Genomic DNA, 26,038 nt, shown 5'->3' with positions numbered 1-26,038 from the left:
CAGCGTTAAATCTGAAGTAGGCTCGCCAGTGGTGTATTAGTTCCAGTACTTTTTATCATCAGCCATTCCTGTAATGCTCAGCATCATCTACTGTTACAGCCAGCCGCTACTGCTGTGCACTGTGGATAAACGCAATCAAGCCTTGGTAATAAGAAGCACAACAGCAGCAGGTGGAAATGTGCCTCTCGCTGCACTGCCCACCTTCTAATATTTTTCAGGCGTTGCTGTGACCTCTGAAGCCACCTTCACAAGCACCACTTTGATTATTGATGTTGAAGGTGAGGGCCTGACTTTGGACCAGGACACATAAACAGGTGCTTTTTTCTTAGCCTAGAGAAAGAAAAAAAAAGCTCTGGCTAATTTATAAGACATGCTCTCACTCTCTCTGTGAGAGTGTTACTTGTTGTAGTAGATCAGGTTCTACCCATCACAGCAAACAAAGGAGAGCAATGTGTCAAAGCCAGAAGAGCGTTTGTTTCATGAAAACATCTGAGCTACAACTATGTGACTGTTTAGAGACTGTATGGCATTAAAATCTTACTTTTCCTACCCATCCTACAGGAGCTCGCTATTCTAGGTGTTAACTTTATAGCAGTGTTACTTTAGTTAATGATTAAAACAGTTTTCATAAAATGATTGTTAAATGTTTGTTTCCGGTACTCCTCTTAGAAAACTTGCATGAAACGAACAGACAGGTTTCTCTTAAAAAATCTACCTTTTCCGTAGTTGAAGTGTAGTTTGATAGTCTTGCCCTGGTTGATGTGCAGGTAAGTGAACCAAACCGCCGAGGTGAGCAGTACCAGCAGCAGCAGGAGCTTGAACTGCTTCCGGATCTTCTTCACGGGGAAGCGCAGCATCCTCGCTGAAACATCCTCCGGTAGGCGCCCGGTAGATGGTTAAAACGAGTCCAGAAGGCTGCTGACTGTTCGGGCGCTGCTGTGTTGTGTTTCTGGGCTGTTCGCGCCTCTGCTGAAGGACTACCTCTCCCAGTTACAGCGACGGCATCCCTGCGAGTGTTAACTACAGCCCCAATGCGCGTCTCGTCCTCCCACATCCACGGGGTGCCAGCAGCGCCAAACTCGTTGTATCCTCAGATCTGGTAGCAAACACCTCCGTGGCAGTCATCGTTTATGAATGCAGTCCGTTGTCTCCCCTCCCCTACACGAAAACCGCGGGTTCAGGCTTCCCTGCTGGAGTTTTACAGGCGTCCGAGAGGAAGCGGAGGAAAAAGGGACTGCGGATCAAAAGCCGCTGAGTTCTGCGACCGTGGGAATAAAATAGCAGTCCGACGATAATCTACGCAAATCCCCTAAAGCTCAAGCCCATGCTGACACCACGACGGTTTTATCGGCTACTCGAGGATCATCCACGACCACGGCTTTAGCGCAAAGTATCAAAGAGTAATAGGAGAAGTGTAGTTTCCGAGAGGAGATGTGGTCGCACTTAGCATTTCTGCAGGTGGGTCATTTAATCTTTTTACCGCCGAGCACAAATGAAGTGAAGTGGCCGTCAGTGAAACGCGGGCTACTGCCAGAGAAACCTCGAGGTAACTGGACTAGGAAGGGGGGAAAGGTCAGGGTGGCAATCGGCCAAATGTCACAACCCTCCGCGCTCCATCTATTGTTAAACACAGCGCACACAGAGAGCCTGGCTTCCAATCGATGGCAGCGCGTTCAGCTGGAGCGCGTTTTTATTGAAGTCCGGGGAGAGGAGGGGCGATCAGCTGTCATCCTCGTACTCGGGTGGGTTTAAAGCCCAGCGACGAGTAAATATTACGAGATGCAGATAAAAAAACTGCTCCATGGCGGCGTAACAAAGGTGGGTTACTCAAAAGCGACTGTGCAATAATTTGAGGTCCGGGGAAGAGATGCCCATGTGCTCTGGTTTCTCCGTTGTCTTCACGGCAGGTGCATTTTTTTTTTTTTACCTCATTCTCCCAAAGTAGGCTAGCAGCACTGTCCGACTGCACAATTAACACAAGAAAGACCACAAGCGAGCGAGCACTTCACCAGGATTAAACAAATAAGCACAATACGTGGCACTGCTGGGATGCACTACCTTGTGTTGTTTTTTCTCTCATGAGCTTTTTTTCCCATTAAAACGCCGCAACAGCATCATCAGACCTGCGTGTCAACGAGCACTGGGAGTAAAAAAAATAAATAAATAAAAACCAGCTGAGGTCCAGGAAGGGTGTCGCGGAGAGCCCAGCAACAAGCTGAGGAATAACCGGGAGAGAACATGGTTTTGTTTTGCTACAATGAAGGAGGGTATCTCCAGTCCCTGCACAGCTCAGTACGCCCATCAATTGAGCATCTTACGGTGCAGAGCAACCTAACCTGAGAGGACGAGGAATGACAAGTCCGTTGTCCAATTACAAATACGCCATGGGCTCAGAGGAGGCGGGTCTACTTGTTTGCCTTCGCCGTTACTTGGCACTCACACGATCCAGCATCCAATAGCTGAACGACCATCCTGAAACTTGTTCACCGTTCCTGTTTTACCATATCCCCCCCAGAATTCAAGGACCCATGTTAATTAGATGAGCAATGATTAGTCGCTTTTCAGGAAATGTAGAAATAACTCGCCAAATGAAACCGCACAAATGGCCTTTGGAAGATTAATTAAACCACTGTACACCGAAAAGGGGAGGAAAATCACATTTTATTCTAATTTTGGTGTTGGGTTTGTTAATTCCTTCAAAAATGTATTTCTAAATCAATTAGTTTCAGTAACACTCATTGCACGTTTTTTCTGATTAAAGCACACATTTTAATTCCTCGACTGGAGATAAATTTCATTTGTTTGCCAAACTAAATTGAAACAACGTCCCAGTTGTTTCAAAGAAAAATGATTTGGTCGGAATTACGATTTAAAACATTAATCGTAAGCCTAATACTTGAAGCGGAAGTGAGAAAATTACTAAATACTTCAGTCATGTCATTACGAGGCTGGAAACCTTGTGAGCCATCTTTACAAATTATCTAGACAGCCTTTGTGTGTGAGCTGTGTGGCGACACCCTGTAGACCAGTCATGACGCACGCTTGACTGCCCCCCAGTGGTCAACGATAAAAAGAAACTATAATGAACGCAACACTAATTTAAGAAATAAAAATAAAAGAAACGATTGCATATGTGTGAAAAAGTTTCATGACTTGTTGTTGCTGTGAGGGGCTGCTAATTATTTATATCTTATGAGTCCATAGTGCATACTTTTGTGTGTCGTATTTAATAGTTTAGCTATAGATTTTCTTAATAAAAGTGCTCAGAGGTTCTTTTATTACAGCAGGCCCCGCCCAATGAATTCAAATTTCAAGTTTTAATCATCGTGGTAGAATTTGTCAGCATAACCTGCTCCAGGGAGGCTTTGGTGTACATTTATTAGGCTGTCTGGAGTTGACTGCCCTTAAAAACTGTTGTGTTTGCATTGTAATGCATATTGTGATTTCCCTAAATCTTCCCTCTGACAAATACCCTCCATATGGTAACATTTAAAAAGACTCAAACTAAACCTGAAACTAATAAAAACTTAACTAAATCTAAACAGTTACACACAAAGCCACTCTGGAGAAACCTAAAGTGAACTAAAAACAAAATCCTGAAATGAAATAAAAGGGTAAGTAAAGAAAAATACAAAGTTTTTTAAATGTTTTCACAATAAACTAATTGGAAACAGGAATATTTTTGCAGTTAAGCTAAAAAATAGTTCAAAACAAAAACCATTACGTGTACTTAAAAAGTCAGTATGAAAGGAAAATGTGCACAAAAAGAAGAAGAATTCTATAGCAGTCAAAGCTAATTTTACACCGTGGGGCACATACAGCCCACACTGTTCTTAAGTGGGCAAATGAGTACATTTCCCCTTTATGTCAGCATAAAGATGTTTAACTACACATTACGTCCCTTAAGTGTTTTAAAATAAGAAACAGAAGTGCAACTTCAACAGCATGTTTCCGTTTTTCTGGATGATAAGTGTGTAAAATTACAGAAAAGTTCTGGTAGCTCGACGCCCAGACTCTCTGTATTTATAAAATACAGTGGGGCAAAAAAGTATTTAGTCAGCCACCGATTGTGCAAGTTCCCCCACCTAAAATGATGACAGAGGTCAGTAATTTGCACCAGAGGTACACTTCAACTGTGAGAGACAGAATGTGAAAAAAAAAAAAATCCATGAATTCACATGGTAGGATTTGTAAAGAATTTATTTGTAAATCAGGGTGGAAAATAAGTATTTGGTCAATAACAAAAATACAACTCAATACTTTGTAACATAACCTTTGTTGGCAATAACAGAGGTCAAACGTTTACTATAGGTCTTTACCAGGTTTGCACACACAGTAGCTGGTATTTTGGCCCATTCCTCCATGCAGATCTTCTCGAGAGCAGTGATGTTTTGGGGCTGTCGCTGAGCAACACGGACTTTCAACTCCCGCCACAGATTTTCTATGGGATTGAGGTCTGGAGACTGGCTAGGCTACTCCAGGACTTTCAAATGCTTCTTACGGAGCCACTCCTTTGTTGCCCGGGCGGTGTGTTTTGGATCATTGTCATGTTGGAAGACCCAGCCTCGTTTCATCTTCAAAGTTCTCACTGATGGAAGGAGGTTTTGGCTCAAAATCTCACGATACATGGCCCCATTCATTCTGTCCTTAACACGGATCAGTCGTCCTGTCCCCTTGGCAGAAAAACAGCCCCATAAGCATGATGTTTCCACCCCCATGCTTCACAGTAGGTATGGTGTTCTTGGGATGCAACTCAGTATTCTTCTTCCTCCAAACACGACGAGTTGAGTTTATACCAAAAAGTTCTACTTTGGTTTCATCTGACCACATGACATTCTCCCAATCCTCTGCTGTATCATCCATGTGCTCTCTGGCAAACTTCAGACGGGCCTGGACATGCACTGGCTTCAGCAGCGGAACACGTCTGGCACTGCGGGATTTGATTCCCTGCCGTTGTAGTGTGTTACTGATGGTGACCTTTGTTACTTTGGTCCCAGCTCTCTGCAGGTCATTCACCAGGTCCCCCCGTGTGGTTCTGGGATCTTTGCTCACCGTTCTCATGATCATTTTGACCCCACGGGATGAGATCTTGCGTGGAGCCCCAGATCGAGGGAGATTATCAGTGGTCTTGTATGTCTTCCATTTTCTGGTGATTGCTCCCACAGTTGATTTTTTCACACCAAGCTGCTTGCCTATTGTAGATTCACTCTTCCCAGTCTGGTGCAGGTCTACAATACTTTTCCTGGTGTCCTTCGAAAGCTCTTTGGTCTTGGCCATGGCGGAGTTTGGAGTCTGACTGTTTGAGGCTGTGGACAGGTGTCTTTTATACAGATGATGAGTTCAAACAGGTGCCATTCATACAGGTAACGAGTGGGGGACAGAAAAGCTTCTTACAGAAGACGTTACAGGTCTGTGAGAGCCAGAGATTTTCCATGTTTGAGGTGACCAAATACTTATTTTCCACCCTAATTTACGAATAAATTCTTTACAAATCCTACCATGTGGATTCATGGATTTTTTTTTTCACATTCTGTCTCTCACAGTTGAAGTGTACCTCTGGTGCAAATTACTGACCTCTGTCATCATTTTAAGTGGGGGAACTTGCACAATCGGTGGCTGACTAAATACTTTTTTGCCCCACTGTATAAGTTTATGTTAATTCACACAAAATGGGTTTTTTTTAAACCAAAATTTCTGTAGGTGGTGAAAAACAGGAACATGTTTGCCATTTAATTGTTTATCTGTTACTTAATTCCTTCGGTTTAGCCTGAATGGCCACGGGATCTTTATCAGCAGGAAATGAAACGTTAAACGTCCAAATATTTATGTCCTCCTTCACATTTTTCAGCTTTCCAGTGGATCAGATTGGAGTCTTTGCTGGGCCGATTCTAGACCCTTACCTTTGGCACCCCCGTTCTATAGTTTTGGGCTTTGTCAGTTTGGTCAACACAACTGGCAGAGGAGGAGGCTTTGGTGTGTATACGTACTGGTGGCTGGGACTCAGCTGCCTTCAGAAAGATGTTTTTGTCTTTTAATACCTCAGAAATTTTTAAATACTGCTCTTGTGGGTTTTTTTTAAACAAATAAAAATGAAAACATCCATTAAATCAAAACTATAACTCATAAAAGAAAAGAAAATCTAAACTGCAATAACAAAACTCTTTCTGGAAACTAAACCAAACTGAAAACGAAGCATCTTGCTGTCTTTTTGGATCCACTGCTAGACTTAAACACAATGCTGTGTTCATTATTTAGTGGCTCTATAGTGTAGTGAGTTACACATATACCTATCAAGCAAAAGATCCCCAGTTCATCTGTGGAAGTAGACACAAATCCCTTGGGGGTTGTATCAGAAAGGATGTAAAAAAAATAAATAAATCTGGCAAATCAAATGGAGCTACCTGCTGTGGCAAACCCTTGTGAATAAGGCAGCAGCTAAAAGTAGCTTCTTCTGCAATAGTGATTATTTCCTACGGTACATACCATGTTGAGTTAGCTTGGCACTGGGATGGTGGGAATGATAAAAAGGTATAAAACCATCTCAGTCTGGCAGGTGGTATCAAAGAAAGGGTTGGGGGAGCTGTCGGTCTGCTCACACCCACACAGCCTGCAGAAGATGTCTAAGTGACAATATCTGTGGGTGTGAAAGAACAAGGCGTGTGATATATGAAATAAAAGGAGCCTCGCATAAACCTCTAGAGAACAAGTCGCCCTTTTGAATGACAAAATACATTAAACATGTTGTTTATTCCCAGCAAGATGTAGTTCCAGTCAAACAGCTGCAGCTATAGTAAGACGCTGATGCCATTATGAATCTAGATAGAGATCAAAGGACACAAAATCTGTCCTATCATATTATGACCTCAATTTAGTTTGTCCTGACTGTCCCTTCTGAATCAGTTGGATCACAAACCATAATCCCCTGTCTCTGTGGATTAATAATGTAATCTTCAGAGCAAACACTGAGCGTAAATGAAATGTTTAGGTATTCACCTGGGCTGTATTGAAATGAGTGAATGACGCCAGTCAGACATCATTCACGCCGAAACAAAAACTTCACAGCGTTCACCTTGCTTGGACTGTTGCAGTGAACATTGAAGGTATTTCATCACGCGCACACACGGGGTTTGAAAGTCACCCGAAGTATGTAATCAAGTAGTTTCCTGTGCTTCCTTTTTTTCCTTTTCCCATTTGGATGCAGGAGATTATCATAGGCCTTCTGAGGGACATTCTTCATTACATTTGATCATCTGACTCATTTTTGTGAGGCTTGAAGTAAAAACCGGTCTCTTTTGTGCTATAATCCCCTGTTTGTCTGTTCTTCCGTTCTTTCTTTTTCATCCAAGATCAGGCAAGCATCCAATGAGCAGCAAGGGACCTTCACTTTTTTAACACATATTACAAGTGAACAAATTGTCACACAGCACATGTAGCTTCATTTAGTGACGACTAACACAAAGAAGAAGGTGTAGACTGGCTTAGTAAACGGTTTAAAATGATCTGAAACATGCAGTCGGTCAGGTTTCACGTTTGTGATTTCTGTTTTGAATTTAACTTGCAGTGATTTTACTTCTGCAGGAACATTTGGCACCCAGTCCCACCCTGCAGGGATCTCCATGAATCCTGGAGGCAGATGAGCTGGTGTGCAGTGCAATGATATGGACAGAGAGGGTATGTTCAAGGTGGGGACAGATAGAGGTAGGTATGCTGCTGTTTTGTACGGTATTGCAGAAACCATGCCCATGGGGAAGAGTCAAGGCCCAGTAGGCTGTGAGGCACTAATTTAGCACTGAAGTTAGAGAAAACTGAACCACAGGGTACAACATCACCAGGAGCTTGGTATGCAGAGGGCATTATCTCAGAATATGATGATGTTTGCAATTTGAACAAAGAAAACGTGACACAGACGAGCAAATGAGGAGAAACCAGCCTCTTTGTCAAGGGTGCCATAGTTTTAATCAGCAATTCTACTAAACCAGGAACTGCAGCTTTTTAGGAATTTCTTTCTTCGCACTCACCCAACATCTGCTTGTCTATCTTTGACTGTCTCTGCACATCTGTCGGCCTGCCTGCCTGTCTGTCCACTCGTCCTTCAACCTTCATCTCCTTCAGTCTCTCACAAACACCCCGCCTTGTTGTCGTCCAACCTTCGTTTTTTCCTGGGCAGCACAGCAGCCCACAGGCTTTGATGAGAGGTCTAAGCTAAAATGTCACAGGGATTAACAGGTTTTGCCTCCTGCATCCCTCCGGATCAGTTCTGGCTGCCCTCTGTGCCTCAGCTTCTTCCCCCCCAAAACAGGTGCGGATTGGCATTTCTTTCTGCTCCTCTGTGTCCTATTGAATTTATTTCCAGAGAGGGAGGTGGAGGGAATAACATTCTTCCATGTTTATAGATGAGTAAAAGAGGAAACAGGGTATGAGGAGAGGTCAAGTGAAAGGATGAGGAGGAAACAGGAGATCAAAATCCTTTGAGCAAAATATTTGAGTGAAAATTTGTTTTCTATATTTCAGTTCAGCTTTGATTATTCACTTATTTATATCATTTTGATAAATATTGAATCTTCCTTTACAACAGATGCACAGAAACAGATGTGTGCCCTCAGAATATAAATGCAAAATAATGGAAAAGTTGTCATTTAAAACTCAACTTTAATTTTTACATTGAGTCGCTGCACAGAAGATGGACGCAAGCACTCTGCAGCTGTCTTCTGCAGCCATCCAAATACCGTTGTCTCCAAATGAGTTGTCTCCAGAGATGTGCGGCTCAGAGGGGCCTTCACATAGATAGAGCTGTTGCCATATTAAGCGGCAACAGCAGTGTTCTCTCTGATTGCTTCTGCAAAAAGTTAAATAGACCTAAACGCCCACACAAGTCCACCCTCTATCTTTCCACAAAGATTTTTGTCAGTTGTGGAGCACTGCTGCAGTGAATTAAAGAGCAAGCTACAATCCCATGTGAACAAGTGAAGAATCTAAATACGGAAACTGTAAAAATAGCTCTGCTGTCAGTGTTACGTTAGCGGTGAATGTATCAAAGTGGGAATTCTTCAGTGCTCTTAGTCGTGAACGGTTTATCTGAGGAGAGGGCACGCAATATCAAAGGACATCATCAATGTGATCTTTGATGTGCTGAATATCGTAGCTTCTTTTTAAAAGTACCAACTTCTTTCATTATGTAGTCACTGAAGAAGCTCCGACAGCTGAAACCGGAGTGACTTTCTTAGTCTTAGAGTCCATCTTTTATCAAGAGTGAATGTGTATCTTGGTGCTTTCCAGGAATTCAGTGCTGACAGAAAAATCACACAAAATAAAATTCAACCAACTGAATCATCCTGTTTTTGTGTTTTTGAGTATGAATGTGCTTAGAAAGAAATCTAGGTCATTTCGCCATCATTAATATGCCAGCCAGGTGTAGCACAAAGAGGATTAGAGGGAAATAATGCCAATAGGGCTCTCTATGTCTGCCTCTCCTTCATTCTATCTCTTTCTCTCAAAACCAAACAATCACACTTAAGTGCTCCCCGCTGTACCTCAAAGAGTATTTCCATGACAAGCAGTCAAAATTTGCAATAAAATATTTCTGTATTATACCAAGCTTCAAGGATGAGCTTGTTTAAAACCCATTAAACAAGAAACAGTTCCAAAATTTAACTTCTGACATTGCATAAAATCATTAAAGTAAATTTCAGCACAGACACTGTATAGTTTCCCTGCTCCTAAAACTCACAGGTAGGAGTTTTAAGCAGCAAACTTCGCCTGAAAGACAATCATGAGCCAAACTGTGCCATTCACAAATGTGAATCACTGTATATCTCTGCAAGTTTTCAATATAATTTTGGCCGATCTAGTTGTTGCTCTGCACCCCATTCTAATGCCAAACACACCAGTGCAACTCCACTGCACCCGAAGGTTAACTAGCTAACACAGATGGGCGCAAATACGAAGCTTGATGCAGAAGGCAGAAATCGCATCCGTCTTCGCTGAGTGTTCCTGTTTTATTTTGATATCTGCTGGTCTTTTGTGTCTTGTGTCCATTTTTACTTCCTTCCTGTCATTTTCCAAGTAAACTTCAGCTGTGTCTTTTTACTCCAGGTGTTTCCAGGGGATTATGGTTTGTGATCCCAAATTACATCTTGTGTACATGTAGTTTCAGTCTCCTCTTCAGCCACAGTGTGGTTTATGCTTCTATTTGCAGACTTTGTGTTATGTAATTTGGTTTCCTGCCAAATAAAGGTTGGTTTTAGTTTGTTCTTGCCTGTCTGTGAGTCCTGTGTTTGGGTGCTATTTCTGCAAACCTCGACACACTGATCATCTGCCAGATAGAGAGGAAGAACTGTCATAAGTTTGAAAGTGGCTTGAGTTTATACCTTCCTCAGAAATGTAAAAAAAAAGAATATATTTTGGACATAAATGATTATCTGTAGCTTATGTAGTTTAGTCATAACATAAGAAATCTAAAGTGTTGGTCTTGCAACAATATTAAATTTTACAATTAAATAAGAATGGTCTCATATTCTCAGTGTGTTCTTCCTGAGGTCATGTTTTGTTTTTAGCAGTTTTACAAGAAGCACTTTTTACTGTTTTTTTCCTATCTAGCAGGAAGACAAAATCTCTAAAGATTCATTCTCAGAAAATTGAAGTCAGTAACTATCATCAGTGAAGCAGATGTCTGAGGTCTTAGCGGGCCCCGTCTCTAGAGATGAGAGGAAGATCTACTCTGCCGACCACTCAGACCAGTCCACCTCCCTGGATTTATTTCATAAGAGGCAAAGGAAGTGAAAACAAAAGGGAGATGCCTTCAAAAAGCAAAAACATAGGACGAAAAAAAGAAATTAGCCAGGCAGGATAAAAAGCACAGAGCATCCTTAGAGGGAATCCAATGAAAAATCAGGTGGACTTTAAGGATCTTGTGCTTCTGATAAATTAAGCAGAAAAGAAGATGGGGGGTGGGGGGCATCACTAGGAATGCAAAACTGGGTGATGCATTGATGCATGACCACTACATGGTGCCATGGTTGTTACTGTTGTCTCACAGCAGAGATGATCTGAGTTCAAATCCCCTCGTTAGCTGGCGTCTTTCTGTGTGGAGTTTACTGAGTTTACATGCTCTCCCTGCACCTATGTGGTTTCCTCCAACTACCTTTCATAGTTTAATTACAGAATCTAAACTGGCCATAGGTACGGATGTAGTGTAGAATCAATATAGATGTGAAATCAAGGTCTTGTTGTGTAGAGCAATCAATGCAAATCCATTCAATAATAAAAGATCACTGAAACAGATGAGCAGGAGGAGGCCGCCAGTTTTACAGAAGTAAGATCATCTCGACAACAAACTTTCTCACCTTATTTCTCATACCACCATTCTTGTTTTTTTTTAAACTCACTCTTCAACTTTCAGCCAATATGAGCAGGACTGCAACTAAAGAACATTTTCTCAGTTAACTTAGTCATCATCTTTCAGTCATCAGAATCATCTCATCATCTCATCTTCATCAAGACTGGATCATTTAGCTGAAATCGGCTCTGTTTTTTCACCAATGCCTTCCCACCAGTGCTCCTTTAAAGCGCTTCTGTTTTCACAACAGACGAATTCTTTTTTACCCTGAACTCACACTGCACCAACGCTATCTGTGCCCACCTGCTGCCTTTTGGACTGGTTTGGATATTTAAATATTCTCGTCTCTGTTAGACTCTCCAGACTCCCACTGCTTTCTGGACTTCTAATTTTCTTCCAACTTTCTTTAACTTTTGTAGCAATATTTTCACATTTGCTTTTTTTTTTCTCTTTTGAGTTACTCTCATCTCATTGTGCAATCCCCTCACTTTTTCATGTGCTACTTTCTAAACTACTTTTTAATTAAGTAATCATCAGCAGTGATTTTTTTTTCAGATCCTTTATAGCAATAGCAGAATTAGCATGAAAATGTAAAAAATGTCCCAAAAACACAGTGTATCCACAATAGCTAATTATGTGGTAGCAACTAAATGCATTTAGCGATGTAGACATGATCAAGATGACCTGCTGAACTTTAACTCCTCCAAAAAGAGAAACTTTCAAGTGACTGACTGGTCTCTGTCTCTGAACGCACCATTCCACATAAATCAAATCAAACTCAAACTGCTTCTCTGAGCATGACAGTAAGTTCGCTTTACTCAGATGGCCTCCACAGCAACCACATCTCAGTTCAATAGAGCATGTTTGGGATTTGGTTGAAAGGGACAGTTTGCATCATTGATGTGAAACAGAAAAATCTGCATCAACTGTGAGGTGTTAGCATCTCATTATAGACTAAAATTTTAGCAACTTTTTGAATCTATGCTGCAAAGAATGATTTCGTTCTGAAGACAAAAGTGGTACCTGGTAAAATCAATGAGCTGTAAATGGGCCTTTGCTCAGTATCTGTTTTTTAGGAACTAGACAGAGAAGAACAGGACATACAATGAAGAGGAAAAAGTAAAAATAAAGGGAAAAAAGAAAAAACATGCATATGACATTTTAAAGTTTTTATTAATGTAATGATGTGTTCAGATATTATTATTTCTATCAGTAGTTTTCCTTATCTGCCATACTGGAATCGACAAATAAATTTTTTTACCCATACGTTATCTTCTTGAAAACTGTAAAGTGTGATTTTCTTTCTTTTTGCAAATTTGCAGAAAAACATCAAGGGTGTGACCTCAGTGGAATTCATACAGACTTCTTCTTTTTCCTCTGTTAAATGCCACAGGCATTGCCCCAGTTGGAAAAAAGAAGGGGGGATGGGGGTGCTGTACCGTTTCTCTTCATTATATTATTTTATATTGTATTATATTATTACAGTCTATAGTTTAGCCGTTTATCCTGTGTTGGAGTGATAGACACACTGCAGCTCTCGGCACATGGTATAACCAAGCTTTTTAACATCCTGAAGAGCACACAAGGACACGCAAGGTCTGAGAGCAGAGGATGATAATGTATTGGTTAATGGATGTATCATTGCTAGATGTACATACATTTTCCACTTGTAATGATATACTGAGACCTCTGACACCCAAGCAGAAAGGAAAATGTTCATCAGAAATGGAGGCTGCTAGAAACTCTCTGTCAGCACAAGCTCTTTGGAGAACATTAATGCCTGCAATAGCCCACAGAGTACCATCAAACAAAGTGACCTGTGGGAAATATTAGCATTATGGCCCTGCTGAGTGTAGCCTCAGCAATCATAACCCAGAACAGATCACAGCCTTATTTGTCCAGAGACAGGACACAGCAGGGGTTCAAGCTGAGTGCCCTATCATGGCTCATTCACCAAAAAAGACTCGAGAAAAATGTGGAGACCAAACTGGCAGGATCCCACAGAGCGTGGAGCATTGTGTGGATTAAGAACATCATAAGAGGAGACATTTGGGCTGGAAGCAGTATAACCAGAAACCTTGGGCACAGACTAAATCTATGAAAAACTAAAAGCTTTTTAACAAGTAAGTTTGGTTGGCTGTGTGTCTTGTTTTTTTCTGAAATAATCGAGCCAAGGGGGGAATAAAAATCCTTTTGCAATTTGCTATGCTGGCTGCTGAGAGAGCGAGAGAGAGATCAAGGACACTGAACAAAGAGGCAGAGAAGTAAGCAGGGAGAAAAGACGTTCTTGTGTTCCACTTGCAGTGAGACAGCAACCTGTTCAGCACTTTGTAGCTTGCAGTCACTTGCTACTCGGTTAGACTGTAGAGTTATACCATCAAAGAGTTTGCTGGGGCTGCTTAAAAACGACTCTCTATGGCAGGTATCAAAGCTTACAGCGCTAATTAGCTCTCAATGTGTAGTTATTTGCTGCAGGAGGCAAAACTTACATAAACTTCTTGGATTTACATTTTTTATCACCCATATTGAGGTTAATTGCTCATTTCATTGGCTTTTAAAGTCAAATTTACATGCAAAACCCCAGGGTGAGGAAAAAAGGTTGGATTTGTACACTAGCTCACATGTAAACATGCTCACGTGTAGTGAAATGCATGTTCGGTTCTTTTCTTTTGTTAAAAAAAAAATCCTATCTAGTAGGTAACAGTATACGGAGCTTGACATTTGCTCATACTTTCACGGAGGTTTTATATATCCAGTATTGTTCCTTCAGCTTCTCATAGTGTGTATTCATTATGTCCACACAAAGAAGTAGATACACAGCTACACATGTGAAAAGAAATTAGGGCTGGGCATGAGGGAGAAATCCAAATTCAAAGTAAGAAAGAAGGAGCACAGTTCATCAGTGATACAAACACAATGCTTTATCTCACACAGCAGGTGTGTGGATTACCTTTTAATTGGATCTTGGTGTGAGACTGGAAAAGGCAAAGGCCTATTGTAGTCGCTGCTGAAAGGGGGATGACAAAGCAAGAAAAGGACAGGGAATGAGCAGAGGAAGGGAAGTGAGTTACAATCTTGCATGCTTTTGGGAACACACACCCAATCACCACAGGAAGAGTGTGTTAAATGCAACCGGCACACTTTTATATAGACCTAAACACATTCAGGTATATAAGCATGAGCACAGGGCTAGCGGTTCTTCCGCTTGTCCTATTAAGTCACAATATAGGATATTAGCTGTATCACTGTATCAGTTGGAAAGGATGTGCCTTTGTCCCCTCTTATCCACTAGAGTTAAATGATGTTGCACCTAACCCCACGGAAGTGGGAGCCCAATATCTGCCATTTGCAAAACTATACTTTCACATCTCTATTGGTGTCTACTTAAAGCCAGGTGCAGTTCACCTCACCTTTACATCACTATCATCATACTATCAGAGCTCCTCCAGACCTCCGGGGTCAAAGCAGAGCACACAGAACAGCACATGTGAGAGAGGCAGATGACCTCTTCCTGCAGCTCGTCCACCTTCACCTCCTCCATGAGCTCCACCAAGTATCCTAAGGAGGCTCAGGGCTTGGCAAGGAGCGCAGAGGGTAGGGATCTTGCATGCAAGGAGATCCTCCTTCATTCTGGCATTCTTAGCGCTAAATCTTTGGTATTATGAGACAGGCAAGGAAGGACTATCTAAAAGAGCTGTCTTTGCTATAAGCAAAAGCAGCATAATTAACTAACATCAATGATTAGCTTCAACAACCATGTCAAATCCCCTAATGTAGAGCGCAAAAATAAAGTTTATTACCTACTGCAGACTTCTCAGCACTTAGTCAGGCCTCCGTTCTTTTTTCTCTTCTCCTTTCAAAAAAAAGGAAAAAGAAACAATTGTGCACTTAGGTTGCCTGTTTGTACAATATTCTGATAGTCTTACTGTGGATGTACTTGACTCACCTTTAGAGCACTCTGGGGTTCAATGTAAGACCTCCGCTGTGGTGGAGTCCTTCAACCAGGTACAAAAATCCCCCCAAATCCCAGAGGGAGAGTCTGTCCCAGATTTTGAAGTGAAGCTACGGCCCATCACTGCCCAAGAGGGTGAGGTGAACCATTCTTTTCATTCCACAGCAGCTTGAAATTTTACAAAATGCCCTTTGCATCTTGCAGAATCTCTCCTCACATTATATTGCAAGCAAGTGCCCTTGAGACTATAAGAAAAGCGTGCACCAGCCAAATTTAGACACTTGCCCATGATTTGCCTGGAAACACTGGATGACACAAACAAAACTCTACTGGGAAACAAAAGTTTCATGTGATGTGAAAACTTTAGGTAAACATTTTTTCTTACTGAGCGAAGGTACTGTGGGCTGCATCTGATAAAAGTCCTAACAAAGACCTCACCAAGGACAGAAATACTGTGATAAAGACTTTATAGTTCTCATCACCTCTATTGAAAAAGCATTTGCTGCTTATGCTGAATACCAGTGCCTTTTTAGCATAAAATCTACGCGTTTTAATCTGATTCACTCTACCTCTACCTGTAAATTATAGATTAAGAGAGCTGCAGAAGCTCGCCCATCACAATATGCAGAATACTGCAGAGTAGCCAGGCTATTATCATTCATGGAATGACCCTACAGCTACTTGTCTCAAAAGGAAAGCAGAAAATGATGATCCTAAATCATTTAATGTTATGGCAACTGTTATAGCAAAATATAAATCTTAACCTGATCTGTCTTTTTGTCATTCATAGGTGACAATGCTGCATTCAAGGCAAATGTGACTGGGAATCCACAGCCCAGTGTGAGCTGGGAGCGAGCTAGTGGGTTCCCACTGTCTGTGGCAACAAAATCTTCCCATGACAACATCGACAAACAGCATATACTGAAGGTTTGACACTGTAAAACTACATGACTTATCCTTGGCCTAATTGAAATTTGATCTACAAAATACTAGTTAGACCTGCCATGATGTATGAAAAAAGGACCGGAGGCAGATCTGGAGGTCGCAGAGGTAAAGATGTTAAGATTTTCATTAAGAGTGACTAGGATGGACAAGATAAGAAATGAATACATCAGAGGTTCAGCTCAGGCTGAATGGTTTGGAGACAAAGTTAGAGAAGTGTGTCTGAGATGGTTTGGACATGAGCGGAGGAGGGATTGTGATATATTTGACCAGGATGTTACCAGGCAGGAGGAAAAGAGGAAGATCGCAGAGAAGATTCGTGGATGTAGTGAAGAGGGACATGCAGACTGTTGGTGTGACAGAGGAGAATGCCCTAGAGATAGGATAAGATGGAGGCAGATGATGGGCTGTGACAACTCCTAAAGTGAGCAGCTGAAAGTAGAAGAAGAAGAAGATTAAATTTCCCCCTTTTTATGTGATATTTTAAAACATTAAGGGATTTTGTTCACTGTCATTGTGTTGCTGCTGACTAATGTTAAGCTTGAATGTTACTCTATTGACAAATAAATCATGCCATTATTTTTTTTAAGTTAAGACTGTAATTTCAGCATCATTATCTGGAAGTGTGAATTCAGGGTTTAGGGTATCTAGTAAAAATGTGTTGCTTTAAAAGGTGAAATACTCTTTCTGGGCATGGTATCTCTGTACAGCCTATCATTTAGCTGAACAGCTCCCCGTTTTGGTGCTGTCAAGTGAGATGACACACCATGCATCATGAGGAAAAGTAGACAGGACGGGGGAAAAAACTCTCACTGAACCTTTTATCTATAACCACTCCACAGTGGATTTAGTGCTTTCTCTGTACCAGCCGGGGAGCTTAACTGAAGCTTAAATAGCTATTATAAAGCAATTAACTTGTGGGTGCTGACATATGCATCTCCCCTTGCCATCTGTTTCTCTGGTAAGGGATGACTGTTAAGTTCCAATACTGTGTGTTGAGGAGTTATTCCTATCATGCCACTGCCTTCTACTGCTTAAAATGAGTACTGCGTGGGATAAAAATGACCTGAATGACAGTGTGACAGTTTGAAACGTCTCACTGTAACTAGACACGTTGCTTTTTCCTTCATTAGTCATTTACCTAATGTCTAATACCTTCTCTCCAAATTAGATCAAAAATCTGACCTTGGAGGATGCCGATGTCTACAAGTGCACTGCCTCCAACAAGCACAGAGATGCTGCCTTCTCCATATCACTCAGTGTTACAGAAAGTAAGCCAGCCATATCGTACAGCATGGGTTGTTTGGAAGCCATCAGCACAGTTTGCCTCCAGTTTTCTCCTAGTGCCACAGGTGAAAGTTGCTTTCTCTTTGTTTCCAGAACCACCAATGGACTTCAAAAAGATGCTGGAGGAGCAGCAGGAGCACACGCATGTTGTCTAATACTAGCTGTGACACTCCTAGAACCTGTCAAGGTGTGATGGAGCACTCTCTGATCAATTGCCAGATATATGTTTTTGCATGCATCCAGAAATACCCACAGGACAAGATCTAAAGAGTTTCTGGTGGGACTGAGGAAGATTCTTTTCAGCTACTATCGCACATATTCCTATTCTATGTCATACATGCAAACAAGCATAGTATATACCTGTATAACTGCTTCCTGTGTAACATATTTCTTCTTTTGCAGAGGTATGGAGAAGAGAAGAAGAAGCCACCTACAGAGGAGGAGATGTTAAAGATCCTGGCTGGAGCTGACAAGAAGGACTGGGGGGGATCTGTGCCAAGTATGGCTTCAGCAACATCAGAGGCATTCTCAAGAAGTTCAAGGAGATGAAGAAGAAAGTGGAGGTGGAGGTAGACCTGTGATGCAGAGAGCTTGCACACATGACACAGGATCAAATAAAGATGAACAGGTTTGGGATATGATATTTTAAAAAAAACCAGCTTAAAATAGAGCAAGGGAGAACTGAGAAAAGTTTACACAACTTGGCGACAAAGTTAAGTTAGTAAAGCAAAAGTCAGCTGATGTGAAGATGGGAAATAATTCAAAATGTCATTATTTAAGTATTTCTACATTTGATATGTTTTACAAGATGGTGCGTGTCTTGAAGCCCCTGGAAGACATCACTGCCAAAGTTGACATCGTGTTCAACACTGTCTTGGAACTGAAGGATCCAAACATCAGGATCAGTGGTTTTTGGTAAAGCACATCAGTTTTCTGGTTCAGTGTCAAAGTCTTCTTATTTATGAATGTTACCATGACATAAACCACTTGCGATTTCTCCCCTCATCTCAGCGTTGTGCTTGCAATTCAGGGCGCAGAGCTGCAGTGGGTCCAGTACTCTCATGGGAAATATGAAGTGAAACTGATGGGAACTAAGCACATGCTATGCATTTCTATTGCGTGCACCTGAGTGACATGGGCACCTACACTCTGCAGGTTGGAGACAAGAGACTTTCGGCATGTGCAGAGTGGAACTCGGGACTCCTTCTCACTGCTCATAATACAGATTTTATTGTATTTACTGTCCCCATTTACATACTCCTTTTTACATGCTTTCTTTACATTTGTCATTACTTAACACCATGTCATATTTTATCCCCTCCATTCAGTGTCAGTATTTATTTGACCCAGAGATCAGACTTTCTCACTTAGTTCATATTACTCAAAAACCCTCATGTCAACCCCCTCCCCCCCAGATCCATAGCTAGTTGGCTTGGAATCCTTGGATATGTTTACTTGACTGATCAATAAAAACCCTTCTTGTCTTCTGCTTTATCTCATTCAAATGAACTGCTTAAAGTCGTGTCTGACTTAAAGCCAAAAAAGAGTAAATGAGCGACAGACTGCTGTGTTTGAGGTCCATCTTTCCAAGAAAACAGATCGACCCCTAATCTGGAAGGTTAGTGTAGTTAGTGTGTAGTTCAGGAAGAGAATCATAGAATTTAATTACACTTTTACACTATCATATGATATCGCATATAGGATGAGACTGAAAATGCTTTTTAAAGATAGTTTCCTGAATTTCTTAACATCTCAGTTACTCTGTCTGTGAAGGTTCTCAGTCATCCAGGTCATCGTAGTCAAAGGAGCTTGCAAAGAAAAGCGTCTGGACTTCTTTAAGTTGCTTGAAGACGTTTCACCTCTCATCCGAGAAGCTTCTTCAGTTCTAAGGTCAAATGGTGGAGAGTCCCAGATATAAACCTAGTGGGAGTTTCCCCCCACAGAGGGACAAAAGGACCCCCTGATGATCCTCTAATCGCCTGAGCCAAGGTGGGAAACTGGGCGTGGGTCCCAATCAGCCAGAGTTTCGGGTGAGTTCATTGTGAAACCTGGCCCCACCTTATCATGCGAATTCCTGAGGTCAGATGGCCCAGGATGTGAGTGGGCGTTAAGGCGTCTGGGATCTCAAAACTGGATTATAGATGGCAGAGAGTTGGTGTCGTAAACCCCCGCCTCTGTTCAAAGATGGTCGCTCACAGTGGACATAGATGCTTCTTTCACTCCTCTTTCAAACCATCTGTCCTCTCTGTCCAAAATGTGAACATTGGCATCCTCGAAAGAGTGTCCTCTATCCTTAAGATGCAGATGGACTGCTGAGTCTTGTCCTGTGGAGGTGGCTCTTCTGTGTTGTGCCATGCGCTTGTGAAGTGGCTGTTTGGTCTCTCCAATGTAGAGGTCTGAGCATTCCTCACTGCACTGTACAGCATACTAGAGATGGCACGATACCACTTTTTTATGTCCGATACCGATACCGATATCATAAATTTGGATATCTGCCGATACCGATATGAATCCGATATAGTGTTTTTTAATCAACAAAACTGTTTTTTAAAATATCTTGCTGCATTTTGCAAGTCTGCAAGTTCATACTCAAGTTTAAAACAACAACTACACTAAAGCTATTCTGTTATACCTGTATACAAAAAAAATATTTCATAGTTCAGCAATACTGATCAATCTAATAAACTTAAACCTACACCATCCTCCCTATTCTGGTATTTTAAAGAGTACTTAGCGTAAATATTAAGCAACCTAACTAATAGGGTTCCAACTCCCAGCAACAACAAAAATAAATAAATAAAAAATAGGGAACCACCCCTCACGCTCCACCTCATGATGCTTAATCGACGTAATCAACCTTAATTTGATGCAGTGTGAAAAAAAATGCACAGAAATCAATTATTTTTCAAGAAATATTAAATAGATTCAACATCTTTCTTCAACAAAATTGCAGACTGCACAGATGGTACCTTCCCAAAGTAAAAAGTACTATAGCTTACTAGGGTATATATATTAGACTTAATAGTTACTATATACAGTAATGGACTTCTATTCATTTTACATCAAATTAAAACTTTGGGTGTCAGATAATTATTTATTAAAAGCTAGACATTTTAAATGAGAATAAGAAAGAAAAGTATGTCTTTGTGCCCCCTTTTCCCAGTTAATGCCCTATCGGCCCCCCTGGCTAAACTTTGCTAGATCCGCCCCTGCACAGTTACCAGCCGTCAGCTACGTAGAAAAAGATCCTGGTGTAGAAAGTAATATTAAATAAATTCTAACAACAGCTTATCAAGCTTAAACGTTCTGCTGTTGTTCAGCCGCTGGTTTCCTCTTTCTGGCGCAAAGTGGACCAAAAACAAACACGAGAGACGGACTCGCTACAGAAAAGCCAATCAGCTGATCATTTAAGCAGTTTCACAATGGAGAGCGAGAGGCAGTCGCTCGTTAAGCTTAACGTGGGAATGCTTTACAAACATTCAGAGATGGACTTACACACTTGCTTTACTTCTCTCGGGGATAACTTTGTCGGAGATGAAATGCCAGGTTGCTAGCGAAGCTCCAAATGCTATCCAGACCACCGACAGGTCCTGCATGCCACAGCCGCTCTATCACGTGATGCAAACTGCTCCGACGTGCTAACATTCTGAGGTGAGTTACGGCGTTTTGCAAGTTTTGTGAGGTGCTTTCGTGATATTTAATGGATCGGATTTCATTTTTTATTTTTCTCCGATATCCGATCCAGTAATTTAGGTCAGTATCGGACCGATACCGATACGTAATATCGGATCGGTCCATCTCTACAGCATACACCACATTGTTAAGTTTGTGTTTTGGCGTTTTGTCTTTCGGGTGAACCAGTTTCTGTCTGAGCGTGTTGCTGGGTCTGAAATACACTGGGATGTCATGCTTGGAGAAAACTCTCCTGAGTGTCTCTGATACACCGGCTACATAGGGGATGACAATGTTGTTGCGTCTGTCCTTCTTATCCTCTCTCGCTGGTGTCTGGTCTTCTTTTCTGTGCCTCTTTGCTGACTTTAAGAACGCCCATTTAGGATAGCCGCACGTTTTGAGTGCTTCCTTTACATGTGTGTGTTCCTTCTTTTTCCCTTCAGGCTTAGAGGGAACATGTTCTGCCCGGTGGTGTAGGGTCCTGATTACTCCAAGTTTGTGTTCCAGAGGGTGATGGGAGTCAAAGAGGAGGTACTGGTCCGTGTGTGTGGGCTTCCGGTAAACTTCGATGTTGAGTTTGCCGTTCTCTTCAATGTGCACAGCGCAGTCCAGGAAAGGCAAACAGTCGTCCTTTGTGTCTTCCCTGGTGAACTTGATGTTCTTATCCACAGCGTTGATGTGCGCAGTGAAGGATTCCACTTCTTGTGTCTTGATTTTGACCCAGGTGTCGTCTACATATCTGTACCAGTGGCTGGGTACTCTTCCTTTGAAAGAGCCAAGAGCCTTCCTTTCCACTTCCTCCATGTAAAGGTTGGCTACAATAGGTGACACGGGGGAGCCCATGGCACAGCCATGTTTTTGTCTGTAAAAGCCTTCGTTGTACTTGAAATATGTAGTGGTGAGGCAGAGGTCTAACAGTGTGCAGATCTGATCGGGTGTGAAGTTGGTCCTGTCCTCCAAGGAGCTGTCTTCTTGTAGTCGTTTTCTTCTCGGATGAGAGGTGAAACGTCTTCAAGCAACTTAAAGAAGTCCAGACGCTTTTCTTTGCAAGCGCCTTTGACTACGATGACCTGGATGACTGAGAACCTTCACAGACATATTGCCGTACATTTTGGGAGGAACACCCTTCAACTGGTGCGGGAGTATGAAAGGGAATCAAGGAAACTAGCGGATTATAGGAACCATCTCCGTTTCAACCTAAGATGTAGACAAAGCAGAGTTGTTCCTAAGAGCCTGCGCCTTGGATCCACTGTCAGGGGATACAGAGCAGACTTGATTCTACAGAGAGCACAAAATCACCTTTTAAGTGAAAGGATAAGACAGGTCCATTTCACCATAGATGCCCTCGAGATCAAGATCAGCCAGACCCTGCAGGAACTGGAAATCCTTCTACCCTGTCCAATCTTAGAAGAGGTTTACAAGTTTGTGGACAAGGCTCAGCGGGCCCAACACTCTAAAGGAAAAGAAAGACAACGCAGGAAATTTCACACCTTGCTTTCAAAAACACACACTCCTCATCCTGAACCTACACAACCCAGAGAAGAAAACACACCTGATGCCAGTCAGGAGAAATGGGTTAAGAACAGGATCCTCACTGAACCTGAAAAGAGAGTATTAGCCAAAGGACTCAATTTTGCCATTTCTCCACAACAGTTGCCCATAGTGGACCTCATCACAGCCACAGAATCTGCCATACGGATTAATAAATTATCACAGACAGAAGCAGAGCAAATCAGGATGAAAGTCTCAGCCATGCTCTCCAGTGCCAAAGTCCCTCCATCCAACCTCACAATACAGGAAAAGAAGGCCGTCGCTTCCCTGAGCAAAGACCACAACATCACTGTTTTACCAGCTGATAAGGGAAGATGCACCGTGGTCCTAAACACTACAGATTACCATACAAAGATCACTACTCTCCTCAGTGACAACAATACCTACGAAGCCCTAAAGCGAGACCCCACAAGCAGCTACAAAAAGAAAGTTATAGCTTGCCTTCAAGACTTTGAAAAGGACAAAATTATTGACCGCCTTACATATCACCGCCTTTATCCAGGGGATGCCATACCCTGCATCTATGGACTTCCTAAGATCCACAAGGAAGCTGTCCCACTCAGACCCATAGTCAGTAGCATAAACTCAGCCACTTATAACATTGCAAAACACCTTGCTACCATCCTTGCTCCTCTCGTGGGGAACAACCCACACCACATCAAGAACTCCACCGACTTCACCGACAAGGTCCAGAAACTTACCCTGGATCCAGATGAAACCATGGTGTCCTTTGATGTAGTCTCTCTCTTCACTTGCATACCCACCACGGAGGCCGTGGAGACTGTCAGAAAACGACTACAAGAAGACAGCTCCTTGGAGGACAGGACCAACTTCACACCCAATCAGATCTGCACACTGTTAGACCTCTGCCTCACCACTACATATTTCAAATACAACGAAGGCTTTTACAGACAAAAACATGGCTGTGCCATGGGCTCCCCCGTGTCACCTATTGTAGCCAACCTTTACATGGAGGAAGTGGAAAGGAAGGCTCTTGGCTCTTTCAAAGGAAGAGTACCCAGCCACTGGTACAGATATGTGGACGACACCTGGGTCAAAATCAAGACACAAGAAGTGGAATCCTTCACTGCGCACATCAACGCTGTGGATAAGAACATCAAGTTCACCAGGGAAGACACAAAGGACAACTGTCTGCCTTTCCTGGACTGCGCTGTGCACATTGAAGAGAACAGCAAACTCAACATCGAAGTTTACCGGAAGCCCACACACACACGGACCAGTACCTCCTCTTTGACTCCCATCACCCTCTGGAACACAAACTTGGAGTAATCAGGACCCTACACCACCGGGCAGAACATGTTCCCTCTAAGCCTGAAGGAAAAAAGAAGGAACACACACATGTAAAGGAAGCACTCAAAACGTGCGGCTATCCTAAATGGGCGTTCTTAAAGTCAGCAAAGAGGCACAGAAAAGAAGACCAGACACCAGCGAGAGAGGATAAGAAGGACAGACGCAACAACATTGTCATCCCCTATGTAGCCGGTGTATCAGAGACACTCAGGAGAGTTTTCTCCAAGCATGACATCCCAGTGCATTTCAGACCCAGCAACACGCTCAGACAGAAACTGGTTCACCCGAAAGACAAAATGCCAAAACACAAACTTAACAATGTGGTGTATGCTGTACAGTGCAGCGAGGAATGCTCAGACCTCTACATTGGAGAGACCAAACAGCCACTTCACAAGCGCATGGCACAACACAGAAGAGCCACCTCCACAGGACAAGACTCAGCAGTCCATCTGCATCTTAAGGATAAAGGACACTCTTTCGAGGATGCCAATGTTCACATTTTGGACAGAGAGGACAGATGGTTTGAAAGAGGAGTGAAAGAAGCCATCTATGTCCACTGTGAGCGACCATCTTTGAACAGAGGCGGGGGTTTACGACACCAACTCTCTGCCATCTATAATCCAGTTTTGAGATCCCTTCCCAGACGCCTTAATGCCCACTCACATCCTGGGCCATCTGACCTCAGGAATTCGCATGATAAGGTGGGGCCAGGTTTCACAATGAACACACCCGAAACTCTGGCTGATTGGGACCCACGCCCAGTTTCCCACCTTGGCTCAGGCGATTAGAGGATCATCAGGGGGTCCTTTTGTCCCTCTGTGGGGGGATACTCCCACTAGGTTTATATCTGGGACTCTCCACCATTTGACCTTAGAACTGAAGAAGCTTCTCGGATGAGAGGTGAAACGTCTTCAAGCAACTTAAAGAAGTCCAGACGCTTTTCTTTGCAAGCTCCTTTGACTACGATGACCTGGATGACTGAGAACCTTCACAGACAGAGTAACTGAGATGTTAAGAAATTCAGGAAACTATCTTTAAAAAGCATTTTCAGTCTCATCCTATATGCGATATCATATGATAGTGTAAAAGTGTAATTAAATTCTATGATTCTCTTCCTGAACTACACACTAACTACACTAACCTTCCAGATTAGGGGTCGATCTGTTTTCTTGGAAAGATGGACCTCAAACACAGCAGTCTGTCGCTCATTTACTCTTTTTTGGCTTTAAGTCAGACACGACTTTAAGCAGTTCATTTGAATGAGATAAAGCAGAAGACAAGAAGGGTTTTTATTGATCAGTCAAGTAAACATATCCAAGGATTCCAAGCCAACTAGCTATGGATCTGGGGGGGAGGGGGTTGACATAAAATATGACATGGTGTTAAGTAATGACAAATGTAAAGAAAGCATGTAAAAAGGAGTATGTAAATGGGGACAGTAAATACAATAAAATCTGTATTATGAGCAGTGAGAAGGAGTCCCGAGTTCCACTCTGCACATGCCGAAAGTCTCTTGTCTCCAACCTGCAGAGTGTAGGTGCCCATGTCACTCAGGTGCTTAGAACCTTAGAACTGAAGAAGCTTCTCGGATAAGAGGTGAAACGTCTTCAAGCAACTTAAAGAAGTCCAGACGCTTTTCTTTGCAAGCTCCTTTGACTATCTCAGTTACTCCAAAAAAAAGGAACCCACAGATACAGTATACTGCCATTGTTTGAGGAAATATAAAACACTGGAACATAATGTGGAAATAGTTTTCCCAGAAGTGTTTTTTGTTTTTGCAGATAAAGGAAAAGGAGAGGGAAAGAGATGAAAAGTCTGATGTCTCTCTGTATGAGGATGACCTCACCTACACCTTAAAGATTAAGGATATGAAAGCCACTGACACTGGAAACTAAACAACCAGCACTGGAGACCTCACTGCCACCTTGCTGCTTTTTATTGGCCAACACGAAGAAAAAAAACTAGTTTGTCTTGTTTTTGTTGTTTTG

At 42.3% G+C, this 26,038-nt stretch overlaps 1 protein-coding gene and 1 pseudogene across 2 annotated transcripts in view; one reads left to right on the top strand and one right to left on the bottom strand.

Moving 5' to 3' along the window:
- b4galnt4a (beta-1,4-N-acetyl-galactosaminyl transferase 4a) overlaps window positions 1-2,314 on the bottom strand; it is a 151,928-nt gene extending 149,614 nt beyond the window's left edge. The window contains exon 1 of the mRNA XM_085281730.1: window positions 716-2,314. Coding sequence (XP_085137856.1) covers window positions 716-857 — 142 coding nt within the window. The 5' untranslated portion in view covers window positions 858-2,314. The remainder of the gene's footprint in view (window positions 1-715) is intronic.
- Window positions 2,315-14,835: 12,521 nt separating this feature from the next.
- The window catches only part of LOC146569430 (immunoglobulin superfamily member 22-like), a 19,132-nt pseudogene continuing 7,929 nt past the window's right edge, over window positions 14,836-26,038 (top strand). The window contains exons 1-10 of the transcript XR_014893259.1: window positions 14,836-14,929; window positions 15,288-15,422; window positions 16,078-16,214; window positions 17,401-17,500; window positions 17,610-17,662; window positions 17,919-18,085; window positions 18,325-18,459; window positions 18,547-18,693; window positions 19,003-19,134; window positions 25,832-26,018. The product of XR_014893259.1 is annotated as an immunoglobulin superfamily member 22-like (transcript). The remainder of the gene's footprint in view (window positions 14,930-15,287; window positions 15,423-16,077; window positions 16,215-17,400; window positions 17,501-17,609; window positions 17,663-17,918; window positions 18,086-18,324; window positions 18,460-18,546; window positions 18,694-19,002; window positions 19,135-25,831; window positions 26,019-26,038) is intronic.

This window comes from Mchenga conophoros, linkage group LG7 (assembly GCF_057382185.1).
Source record: "Mchenga conophoros isolate Kocher_MC1m ecotype Shallow Benthic linkage group LG7, M_conophoros_male_GT1.1, whole genome shotgun sequence".
Taxonomy (NCBI): Eukaryota; Metazoa; Chordata; class Actinopteri; order Cichliformes; family Cichlidae; genus Mchenga; species Mchenga conophoros.
The sequence above is the reverse complement of the archived record's forward strand: the minus strand, read 5'-3'. Positions and strand labels throughout refer to the sequence as shown.